The 12,179-nt window shown below is 59.9% G+C and overlaps 1 protein-coding gene across 1 annotated transcript; it reads left to right on the top strand.

The window, feature by feature from the left end:
- Nucleotides 1–1,174: 1,174 nt before the first annotated feature.
- On the top strand, nucleotides 1,175–11,139 carry LOC130263946 (insulin-like growth factor 2 mRNA-binding protein 1; the record flags this gene model as incomplete). The annotated part of the gene is made up of 7 exons (XM_056511791.1): nucleotides 1,175–1,312; nucleotides 2,835–2,957; nucleotides 4,918–5,034; nucleotides 6,051–6,125; nucleotides 7,953–8,084; nucleotides 9,577–9,690; nucleotides 11,047–11,139. Coding segments are annotated over 7 exons (792 nt in total), but the record flags the coding sequence as incomplete, so codon positions are not given.
- Nucleotides 11,140–12,179: the final 1,040 nt, after the last annotated feature.

Genomic DNA, 12,179 nt, shown 5'->3' with positions numbered 1-12,179 from the left:
GTCCCCTCCCGTCCCTCCTGTGCTGCAGAGCCCAGCACTGCTCGCCTTGGTGCCCAGAGCTGGGATTTTCCGTTTTGGGGACAGCAGCCAGGGGTGTGTCCCTGTCCCTGGGAGTGTCCGTGTCCCTGTCCCCGTGTCCCATCCCTGTCCCAGGCTGCAGGAGCTGACCCTGTCCCCATGTCCCATCCCTGTCCCCAGGCTGCAGGAGCTGACCCTGTCCCTGTCCCTGTCCCATCCCTGTCCCAGGCTGCAGGAGCTGACCCTGTCCCTGTCCCTGTCCCTGTCCCTGTCCCAGGCTGCAGGAGCTGACCCTGTCCCCATGTCCCATCCCTGTCCCTGTCCCAGGCTGCAGGAGCTGACCCTGACCCTGTCCCTGTCCCTGTCCCTGTCCCAGGCTGCAGGAGCTGACCCTGTCCCCATGTCCCATCCCTGTCCCTGTCCCAGGCTGCAGGAGCTGACCCTGACCCTGTCCCTGTCCCTGTCCCTGTCCCAGGCTGCAGGAGCTGACCCTGTCCCTGTCCTGTCCCCGTCCCAGGCTGCAGGAGCTGACCCTGTCCCTGTCCCCATTTCCCATCCCTGTCCCCAGGCTGCAGGAGCTGACCCTGACCCTGACCCTGTCCCTGTCCCTGTCCCAGGCTGCAGGAGCTGACCCTGTCCCCATGTCCCATCCCTGTCCCTGTCCCAGGCTGCAGGAGCTGACCCTGACCCTGTCCCCATGTCCCATCCCCATCCCAGGCTGCAGGAGCTGTCCCTGACCCTGTCCCTGTCCCTGTCCCAGGCTGCAGGAGCTGACCCTGACCCTGTCCCCATGTCCCATCCCCGTCCCAGGCTGCAGGAGCTGTCCCTGACCCTGTCCCTGACCCTGTCCCTGTCCCTGTCCCTGACCCTGTCCCTGTCCCAGGCTGCAGGAGCTGTCCCTGTCCCTGTCCCCATTTCCCATCCCTGTCCCCAGGCTGCAGGAGCTGTCCCTGTCCCTGTCCCTGACCCTGTCCCTGTCCCAGGCTGCAGGAGATGTCCCTGACCCTGTCCCTGACCCTGTCCCTGACCCTGTCCCTGTCCCAGGCTGCAGGATCTGACCCTGTCCCTGTCCCGTCCCCGTCCCAGGCTGCAGGAGCTGTCCCTGACCCTGTCCCTGACCCTGTCCCTGACTCTGACCCTGTCCCATCCCTGTCCCAGGCTGCAGGAGCTGACCCTGTACAACCCCGAGCGCACCATCACGGTGAAGGGCTCTGCCGAGAGCTGCTGCCGCGCCGAGCAGGAGATCATGCGCCGCGTGCGCGAGGCCTACGAGAACGACGTGGCGGCCATGAGCGTGAGCGGGGCTGGGATCCCAAAAACAGCGTCCCATCCCTGCCCTGAGCCCCCCTGAGCCCTGCCCTGAGCCCCCTGATCCCCCATCCCTGCCCTGAGCACCCCTGAGCCCCCATCCCTGCCCTGAGCCCCCCGATCCCTGCCCTGAGCCCCCCTGAGCCCCCCTGAGCCCCCATCCCTGCCCTGAGCCCCCCTGAGCCCTGCCCTGAGCCCCCTGATCCCCCATCCCTGCCCTGAGCCCCCCTGATCCCCAATCCCTGCCCTGAGCCCCCTGATCCCTGCCCTGAGCCCCCTGAGCCCTGCCCTGAGCCCCCTGATCCCTGCCCTGAGCCCCCCTGATCCCCAATCCCTGCCCTGAGCCCCCTGAGCCCCCCTGATCCCTGCCCTGAGCCCCCCTGATCCCCCATCCCTGCCCTGAGCCCCCCTGATCCCTGCCCTGAGCCCCCAGAGCCCCCAACCCTGCCCTGAGACCCCTGATCCCCCATCCCTGCCCTGAGCCCCCCTGAGCCCTGCCCTGAGCCCCCCTGATCCCCCATCCCTGCCCTGAGCCCCCCTGAGCCCCCATCCCTGCCCTGAGCCCCCTGATCCCTGCCCTGAGCCCCCAGAGCCCCCAACCCTGCCCTGAGACCCCTGATCCCCCATCCCTGCCCTGAGCCCCCCTGAGCCCTGCCCTGAGCCCCCCTGATCCCCCATCCCTGCCCTGAGCCCCCTGAGCCCCCAATCCCTGCCCTGAGCCCTGTTACAATCCCACCCATCCCCAATTTCCTTCCCCAGTTAAAATCCTCCCAATTCCCAGTTTCCTTCCCCACTTACAATCCCCCCAATTCCCAATTTCCTTTCCCCACTTACAATCCCCCCAATTCCCAGTTACAATCCCACCCATTCCCAGTTTCTTTCCCCAGTTACAATCCCCCAATTCCCAATTTCCTTCCCCAGTTACAATCCCCCCAATTCCCAGTTACAATCCCCCCAGTTCCCAGTTTCCCAGTTCCAATCCCCAGTTCCCAGTTTCCATTTCCAATCCCCCATTCCCAGTTTCCCTCCCCAGTTCCAATCCCCCATTCCCAGTTTCCCAGTTCCAATCCCCCCAATTCCCAGTTCCCAGTTCCAATCCCCCCATTCCCAGTTTCCCAGTTCCAATCCCCCATCCCCAGTTCCCAGTTCCAATCCCCAGTTTCCCCGTTCCAATCCCCAATTGCCAGTTCCCAGTTCCAATCCCCCAGTTCCCAGTTCCAATCCCCCATTCCCAGTTCCAATCCCCCCAATTCCCAGTTTCCCAGTTCCAATCCCCCCATTCCCAGTTCCAATCCCCCCATTCCCAGTTCCCAGTTCCAATCCCCAGTTCCCAATTCCCAGTTCCCAGTTCCAATCCCCCCATTCCCAGTTCCCAGTTCCAATCCCCAATCCCAGTTTCCCAGTTCCCAGTTCCAATCCCCCCAGTTCCCAGTTCCAATCCCCCAAATCCCAGTTTCCCAGTTCCCAGTTTCCCCGTTCCAATCCCCATTCCCGTCTCTCCCTCCCAGCTGCAGTCCCACCTGATCCCCGGTCTCAACCTGGCCGCCGTCGGGCTCTTCCCGTCCTCGTCCCCGGCGGTGCCGCCGCCCCCGAGCGGCGTCTCTGGGGCTGCCCCCTACAGCTCCTTCCTGGTGAGCGCCCCCAAATCCTGGGGGTTCCTGATGGGCAGGGGACCCCAAATCCTGGGCTGGGGATATTCCTAAAAACAGCCTGGGATGGGCAGGGGACCCCAAAACCAGCTGGGGGCGTTCCTGATGGGCAGGGAACCCCAAACTCTGCTGGGGGCGTTCCTGATGGGCAGGGGACCCCAAATCCTGGGCTGGGGACGTTCCTGATGGGCATGGGACCCCAAATCCTGGGGCTGGGGGCGTTCCTGATGGGCATGGGACCCCAAATCCTGGGCTGGGGACGTTCCTGATGGGCAGGGGACCCCAAATCCTGGGCTGGGGACGTTCCTGATGGGCAGGGGACCCCAAATCCGGCTGGGGACATTCCTAAAAACAGCCTGGGATGGGCAGGGGACCCCAAAACCAGCTGGGGGCATTCCTGATGGGCAGGGGACCCCAAACCTGCCTGGGGACATTCCTGATGGGCAGGGGACCCCAAATCCTGGGCTGGGGATATTCCTAAAAACAGCCTGGGATGGGCAGGGGACCCCAAATCCTGGGCTGGGGACGTTCCTGATGGGCAGGGGACCCCAAATCCGGCTGGGGACATTCCTAAAAACAGCCTGGGATGGGCAGGGGACCCCAAAACCAGCTGGGGGCGTTCCTGATGGGCAGGGGACCCCAAATCTGCCTGGGGACGTTCCTGATGGGCAGGGGACCCCAAATCCGGCTGGGGACATTCCTAAAAACAGCCTGGGATGGGCAGGGGACCCCAAAACCAGCTGGGGGCATTCCTGATGGGCAGGGGACCCCAAACCTGCCTGGGGACATTCCTGATGGGCAGGGGACCCCAAATCCTGGGGCTGGGGGCGTTCCTGATGGGCAGGGGACCCCAAACTCGGCCGGGGACGTTCCTGATGGGCAGGAGACCCAACTGGGGACATTCCTGATGGAAAACAAACCCTGGGATGGGCAGGTGACCCCAAACCCGGCTGGGGTGTTCCTGATGGGCAGGGGACCCCAAACTCGGCCGGGGACGTTCCTGGAAACAAACCCTGGGATGGGCAGATGGCCCCTGGCAGCTCCTGCTCCCAGCTCAGGGACAAACAGTGACCCCAAACAGTGACCCCAAATAGTGACCCCCGAATAGTGACCCCAAACAGTGACCCCAAACAGTGACCCCAAATAGTGACCCCCGAATAGTGACCCCAAACAGTGACCCCAAACAGTGACCCCGAACAGTGACCCCAAACAGTGACCCCAAATAGTGACCCCGAATAGTGATCCCGAATAGTGACCCCAAACAGTGACCCCGAACAGTGACCCCGAACAGTGACCCCAAACAGTGACCCCAAATAGTGACCCCGAATAGTGATCCCGAATAGTGACCCCAAACAGTGACCCCGAACAGTGACCCCGAATAGTGACCCCAAACAGTGACCCCGAATAGTGACCTTGAACAGTGACCCCGAATAGTGACCCTGAATAGTGACCCCAAACAGTGACCCCGAACAGTGACCCCGAACAGTGACCCCAAACAGTGACCCCGAATAGTGACCCCGAATAGTGACCCCGAACAGTGACCCCAGACAGTGACCCCGAACAGTGACCCCAGACAGTGACCCCGAATAGTGACCCCGAATAGTGACCCCAAACAGTGACCCCGAACAGTGACCCCGAACAGTGACCCCGAACAGTGACCCCGAACAGTGACCCCAAACAGTGACCCCGAACAGTGACCCCGAATAGTGACCCCGAACAGTGACCCCGAATAGTGACCCCGAACAGTGACCCCAGACAGTGACCCCAAATAGTGACCCCAAACAGTGACCCCGAACAGTGACCCCAAATAGTGACCCCAAATAGTGACCCCAAACAGTGACCCCGAACAGTGACCCCAAACAGTGACCCCGAACAGTGACCCCGAATAGTGACCCCGCCCCTCCTGGGCCCTGACCCCGTGCCCTGCCCCGTGCCCCCGCAGCCCCCCGAGCAGGAGACGGTGCACGTGTTCATCCCGGCGCAGGCCGTGGGCGCCATCATCGGCAAGAAGGGGCAGCACATCAAGCAGCTCTCGCGCTTCGCCAGCGCCTCCATCAAGGTGGGGACGGCGGCTCCCTGCCACCATTGGCACCCTGGCACCATTGGCACCCTGTCCTTGGCACCCTGTCACCATTGGCACCCTGTCCTTGTCACCATTGGCACCACTGGCACCCTGTCCCTGCCACCATTGGCACCCTGTCCTTGTCACCATTGTCCACCTGTCCCCATTGTCTCCATTTTCACCTTGTCTCCATTGTCTTCATTGTTCCCTTGTCCCCATTGTCCCCATTTTCACCCTGTCCCTATTGTCCCCCTGTCCCCATTGTCGCCATTGTCTCCATTGTCCCCCATTGTCCCCCTGTCCCCATTGTCCCCAGTGTCCATCCCATGTCCCCTTGTGTCCCCCCATGTCCCTTTCATGTCCCACCATGTCCATCCATGTTCATCCCCGTGTCCATCCTATGTCCCTCACTTCCCCTGTGTCCCCGTGACCCCGTGTCCCCATGTCCCTGCGTCCCCGTGTCCCCACGTCCCCGTGTCCCCGTGTCCCCACGCCCCCATGTCCCCGTGTCCCCGTGTCCCCGTGTCCCCACGCCCCCGTGTCCCCACGCCCCCGTGTCCCCACGCCCCCGTGTCCCCGTGTCCCCGTGTCCCCGTGTCCCCGTGTCCCCACGCCCCCGTGTCCCCGTGTCCCCATGTCCCCGTGTCCCATGTCCCCATGTCCCCGTGTCCGCACGCCCCCGTGTCCCCGTGTCCCCGTGTCCCCGTGTCCCCGTGCCCCACGTCCCGTGTCCCCATGTCCCCATGCCCCATGTCCCGTGTCCCCATGTCCCCGTGTCCCCGTGTCCCCATGTCCCCGTGTCCATCCTATGTCCCTCACGTCCCCCGTGTCCCCACGCCCCCATGTCCCCGTGTCCCCATGTCCCCAATCTGTCCCCATGTCCCCATGTCCCCGTGTCCCCTGTCCCCAATCTGTCCCCGCTGTCCCCATGTCCCCAATCTGTCCCCGTGTCCCCGTGTCCCCGTGTCCCTGTGTCCCCGTGTCCCCGTGTCCCTCACGCCGTCCCGTTGCAGATCGCGCCCCCGGACGCTCCGGACTCCAAGGTGCGCATGGTGGTCATCACCGGCCCGCCCGAGGCGCAGTTCAAGGTTGTCCCTCTGCTGTCACCTCCCGGGGACCTCGGGGTGTCCTGGCAGGGGGGAGGGGAGGGCGGGGGGGGGACACCCCAATTCTGAGCCCCCCAACCCACAGCGGGGTCATTGCGGGATTCACGGGGGCCAAACGGGATTGGGATGGCAAAGAGCTGGGATTTTATGGGATGGGGCCCCAAATTTGGGGATGGATTTTGGGGTGGGACATTTCCAGCTCCATCCCTCTACAGGTGCAGGGCAGGATTTATGGGAAGCCCCTTCCCAAATTTGTGGCTGGATTTTGGGGTGGGACGCTCCCAACTCTCCATCCCTCTCCAGGCTCAGGGCAGGATTTATGGGAAGCCCCTTCCCAAGTTTGGGGATGGAATTTGGGTGGGACATTTCCAACTCCCTGCTCCCAGGGGCCGAGTTTGGAATTCCAAAGAACTGGAATTTTATGGGATGGTGCCTCAGCCCAAATTTGAGAATGGATTTTTGGGGTGTGACATTTCCAGCTCCACCCTTCTTCAGGCTCAGGGCAGGATTTATGGGAAGCCCCATCCCAAATTTGTGGCTGGATTTTGGGGTGGGACTTTTCCAACTCCCTGCTCCCGGAGGCTGAGTGGGTTTGGAATTCCAAATTTGGAATTTTATGGGATGCTGTCCTATCCCAAATCCTGGGATGGAGAGTTTGGGGTGGGACATTTCCAACTCCACCCCTCTCCATGTTTGGGACAGGATTTATGGGGTGTTGCCCCATCCCAAATTCCCAATTTTTTGGCTGGATTTTGGGGTGGGACGCTCCCAACTCTCCATCCCTCTCCAGGCTCAGGGCAGGATTTATGGGAAGCCCCTTCCGAAATTCCCAAATTTAGGGATGGGATTTTGGGGTGGGACATTTCTCACTCCCTGCTCCCTGGGGCTGAGTGAGTTTGGAATTCCAAAGAGCTGGGATTTTATGGGATGGTGCCCCAGCCCAGATTTGTGGCTGGATTTTGGGGTGGGGCGCTCCCAACTCCCCGTCCCGCTCCAGGCTCAGGGCAGGATTTATGGGAAGCCCCTTCTCAAACTCCCAAATTTAGGGATGGGATTTTGGGGTGGGACATTTCCAACTCCCTGCTCCCAGAGGCTGAGTGAGTTTGGAATTCCAAAGAACTGGGATTTTATGGGATGGTGCCCCAGCCCAAATTTGGGGCTGGATTTTATGGTGGGACATTTCTGGCTCCGTCCTCCTAGGGAACAAGTGAGTTTGGAATTTCAAATTTGGAATTTTTGGGATGCTGTCCTATCCCAAATCCTGGGATGGAGAGTTTGGGGTGTGACATTTCCGACTCCACCCCTCTCCATGTTTGGGACAGGATTTATGGGGTGTTGCCCCATCCCAAATTCCCAAATTTGTGCCTGGATTTTGGGGTGGGACGCTCCCAACTCTCCATCCCTCTCCAGGCTCAGGGCAGGATTTATGGGAAGCCCCTTCCCAAACTCCCAAATTTACGGATGGGATTTTGGGGTGGGACATTTCTCACTCCCTGCTCCCGGAGGCTAAGTGAGTTTGGAATTCCAAAGAACTGGGATTTTATGGGATGGTGCCCCAGCCCAGATTTGTGGCTGGATTTTGGGGTGGGGCGCTCCCAACTCCCCGTCCCTCTCCAGGCTCAGGGCAGGATTTACGGGAAGCCCCTTCCCAAATTCCCAATTTTTTGGCTGGATTTTGGGGTGGGGCGCTCCCAACTCCCCGTCCCGCTCCAGGCTCAGGGCAGGATTTACGGGAAGCCCCTTCCCAAATTCCCAATTTTTTGGCTGGATTTTGGGGTGGGGCGCTCCCAACTCTCCATCGCTCTCCAGGCTCAGGGCAGGATTTACGGGAAGCTGAAGGAGGAGAATTTTTTCGGGCCCAAGGAGGAGGTGAAGCTGGAGACGCACATCCGAGTGCCGGCCGCGGCCGCCGGGCGCGTCATCGGCAAGGGCGGCAAGACCGTGAGTGGGACGGGACGGGAATCCCGGGAAAGGGACGGGAATCCCGGGATAAAGGGCTGGGAATCCCGGGATAAAGGGCTGGGATCCCGGGATAAAGGGACGGGAATCCCGGGATAAAGGGCTGGGAATCCCGGGATAAAGGGCTGAGATCCCGGGATAAAGGGCGGGAATCCCGGGATAAAGGGCTGGGATCCCGGGATAAAGGGCTGGAATCCCGGGATAAAGGGCTGGAATCCCGGGATAAAGGGCTGGGATCCCGGGATAAAGGGCGGGAATCCCGGGATAAAGGGCTGGAATCCCGGGAAAGGGACGGGAATCCCGGGATAAAGGGCTGGAATCCCGGGATAAAGGGCTGGGATCCCGGGATAAAGGGCGGGAATCCCGGGATAAAGGGCTGGGATCCCGGGATAAAGGGACGGGAATCCCGGGATAAAGGGCTGGGATCCCGGGATAAAGGGCTGGAATCCCGGGATAAAGGGCTGGGAATCCCGGGATAAAGGGCTGGAATCCCAGGATAAAGGGCTGGGAATCCCGGGAAAGGGAATGGGAATCCCAGGATAAAGGGCTGGGAATCCTGGGAAAGGGACGGGAATCCCGGGATAAAGGGCTGGGAATCCTGGGAAAGGGACGGGAATCCCGGGATAAAGGGCTGGAATCCCGGGATAAAGGGCGGGAATCCCAGGATAAAGGGCTGGGAATCCCGGGATAAAGGGCTGGAATCCCGGGATAAAGGGACGGGAATGCCGGGAAAAGGGATGGGAATCCCGGGATAAAGGGCTGGAATCCCGGGATAAAGGGCTGGGAATCCCGGGATAAAGGGCTGGAATCCCAGGATAAAGGGCTGGGAATCCCGGGAAAGGGAATGGGAATCCCAGGATAAAGGGCTGGGAATCCTGGGAAAGGGACGGGAATCCCGGGATAAAGGGCTGGGAATCCTGGGATAAAGGGACGGGAATCCCGGGATAAAGGGCTGGGAATCCTGGGATAAAGGGCTGGAATCCCGGGAAAGGGAATGGGAATCCCGGGATAAAGGGATGGGATTGCTGGGAAAAGGGGATGGGATTGCTGGGAAAAGGGATGGGATTGCTGGGATAAAGGGATGGGATTGCTGGGAAAGGGACGGGAATCCCGGGAAAGGGATGGGATTGCTGGGAAAAGGGATGGGATTGCTGGGATAAAGGGCTGGAATTCCTGAGTTGGAATTTCTGGGAAAAGGGATGGGATTGCTTGGAAAAGGGATGGGATTGCTGGGAAAAGGGATGAGATTGCTTGGAAAAGGGATGGGATTGCTGAGAAAAGGGTTGGAATCCCGGAAAAGGGATGGGAATCCTGGAAAAGGGATGGAATTGCTGGGAAAAGGGACAAGATTCCTGGGAAAAGGGGTGGGATTCCTGGGAGAAGGCCGGGATTCCCAGGAAAAGGCCAGGAATTCCCAGGGAAATGCCAGAATTCCCGGAAAGGTGCCGGAATTCCAGGACTCCCCTGCCCGCAGGTGAACGAGCTGCAGAACCTGACGGCCGCAGAGGTCGTGGTGCCGCGGGAACAAACGCCCGACGAGAACGAGCAGGTGATCGTCAAAATCATCGGGCACTTCTACGCCAGCCAGGTACGGGGACAGGGGACACAGGGGACACAGGGGACAGGGACAGGGAGGGGACAGGGACGGGGACAGGGACAGGGACAGGGACAGGGGGACACAGGAGGGACAGGGGACAGGGATGGGGACAGGGGACAGGGACAGGACAGGGGGACAGGGACAAAGGGGACAGGGACAGAGGACAGGGACAGGGACAGGGACAGGGGGGGACAGGGGACGGGGGGAATGGAGGGGACAGGGGACAGGGAGGACGGGGTGGGTCTGGGATCCCTGAAACCCTCGGGATTCCTGGAACTCTTGGGATTCCTGCATTAAATCCAGAAATTCCTGAAACCCTTGGGATTCCTGGGATTCCTGGATTTAATCCTGGGATTCCTGGATTGAAACCAGAAATTCCTGAAACCCTCAAGTTTTCTGAAACCCTGGGGATTCTGGGTTTGAATCCTGGGATTCCTGAAACCCTTGGGATTCCTGGATTGAAACCAGAAATTCCTGAATCCAACCCTCGGGATTCCTGGAACTCATGGGATTCCTGGATTGAATCCTGGGATTCCTGAAACTCTTGGGATTCCTGGGTTAAATCCCGGCATTCCCAGATTGAATCCCAGCATTCCCGTGCTGAATCCCGACATTCCTGGGTTGAATCCCGCCATTCCCAAATTGAATCCCGACATTCCCGGGTTGAATCCCGCCATTCCCGTGTTTAATCCTGGCATTCCCAGGTTGAATCCCGCCATTCCCAAACTGAATCCCAGCATTCCCAAATTGAATCCCGCCATTCCTGGGTTGAATCCTGCCATTCCCAAATTGAATCCCGACATTCCCGGGTTGAATCCCCACGTTCCCGTCTTGCATCCCGACATTTCCATGTTGAATCCCGACATTCCCGTGCTGAATCCCGCCATTCCCGTGTTTAATCCCGACATTCCCGGGTTGAATCTCGGAGTTCCCGGGTTGAATCCCGACATTCCTGGGTTGAATCCCGACATTCCCGGGTTGAATCTTGGCGTTCCTGGGTTGAATCCTGACATTCCTGTGTTTAATCCCGACATTCCCAGGTTGAATCCTGCCATTCCCAAATTGAATCCCACCATTTCTGGGTTGAATCCCGACATTCCCAAATTGAATCCCGGCATTCCCGGGTTGAATCCCGCCGTTCCCGGGTTGAATCCCGGCGTTCCCGTGTTTAATCCCGCCATTCCTGGGTTGAATCCCGGCATTCCCGGGTTGAATCCCGGAGTTCCCGTGTTTAATCCCGCCATTCCTGGGTTGAATCCCGGCATTCCCGGGTTGAATCCCGGCGTTCCCGGGTTGAATCCCGCCGTTCCCGGGTTGAATCCCGGCGTTCCCGGCTCTCATTCCCAGATGGCGCAGCGCAAGATCCGCGACATCCTGGCGCAGGTGAAGCAGCAGCAGCAGAAGGGGCAGAGCGGGCAGAGCCAATCCCGGAGGAAATAGGGACCCCCCGGATCCCAAATCCCGGGAGAAGGAGCACACGGCGCGGCCGGAGCGGCCGGGAGAGCCTGGGAACAGCAAGCGCCGGGAAGGGACTGGGATCGGGAATGCCGGGATCGGAGATGGGAATGGACTGGGAATGGACTGGGAATGGACTGGGATCGGACTGGGATCAGACTGGGATCGGGAATGGCAGGATCGGAGATGGGAATGGACTGGGAATGGACTGGGATCGGACTGGGATCGAGAATGCTGGGATTGGAGATGGGAATGGACTGGGAATGGAGATTGGGAATGGACTGGGAATGGAGATTGGGGCTAGAGATTGGGAATGGAGACTGGGAATGGACTGGGATCAGGAACGCTGGGAACGGGAATGTCGGTAACGGAGATTGGGGATGGACTGGGAATGGAGATTGGGGATGCTGGGAATTGAGTTTGGGAATGGAGACTGGGGCTGGAGATTGGGAATGGAGATGGGAATGGACTGGGAATGGAGATTGGGGATGGACTGGGAATGGACTGGGATCGGGAATGCCGGGAACGGAGATGGGAATGGAGACTGGGAATTGAGATTGGGAATGCTGGGAATGGAGACTGGGAATTGAGATTGGGAATGGAGACTGGGAATTGAGATTAGGGATGGAGATTGGGAATGGAAATCGGGGATAGAGATTGGGAATAGACAGGGATTGGGAATGCTGGGAATGGAGATTGGGAATGGACAGGGAATGGAGATTGGGAATACTGGGAATGGAGACTGGGGATGGACTGGGGATGAAGATTGGGATTGGAGATTGGAGATGGAGATTGGGGATGGACAGGGATCGGGAACAGAGATTGGGAATGCTGGGAATGGAGACTGGGAATGCTGGGAGTGGAGACTGGGAATGCTGGGAGTGGAGACTGGGAATGCTGGGAGTGGAGATTGGGAATGCTGGGAATGGAGACTGGGAATGCTGGGAATGGAGACTGGGAATGCTGGGAGTGGAGATTGGGAATGCTGGGAGTGGAGACTGGGAATGCTGGGAATGGAGACTGGG

Source organism: Oenanthe melanoleuca, chromosome 27, assembly GCF_029582105.1.
Source record: "Oenanthe melanoleuca isolate GR-GAL-2019-014 chromosome 27, OMel1.0, whole genome shotgun sequence".
Lineage (NCBI taxonomy): Eukaryota > Metazoa > Chordata > Aves > Passeriformes > Muscicapidae > Oenanthe > Oenanthe melanoleuca.
Note: the sequence above shows the minus strand (reverse complement) of the source record. Positions and strands in the feature narration are given on the sequence as shown.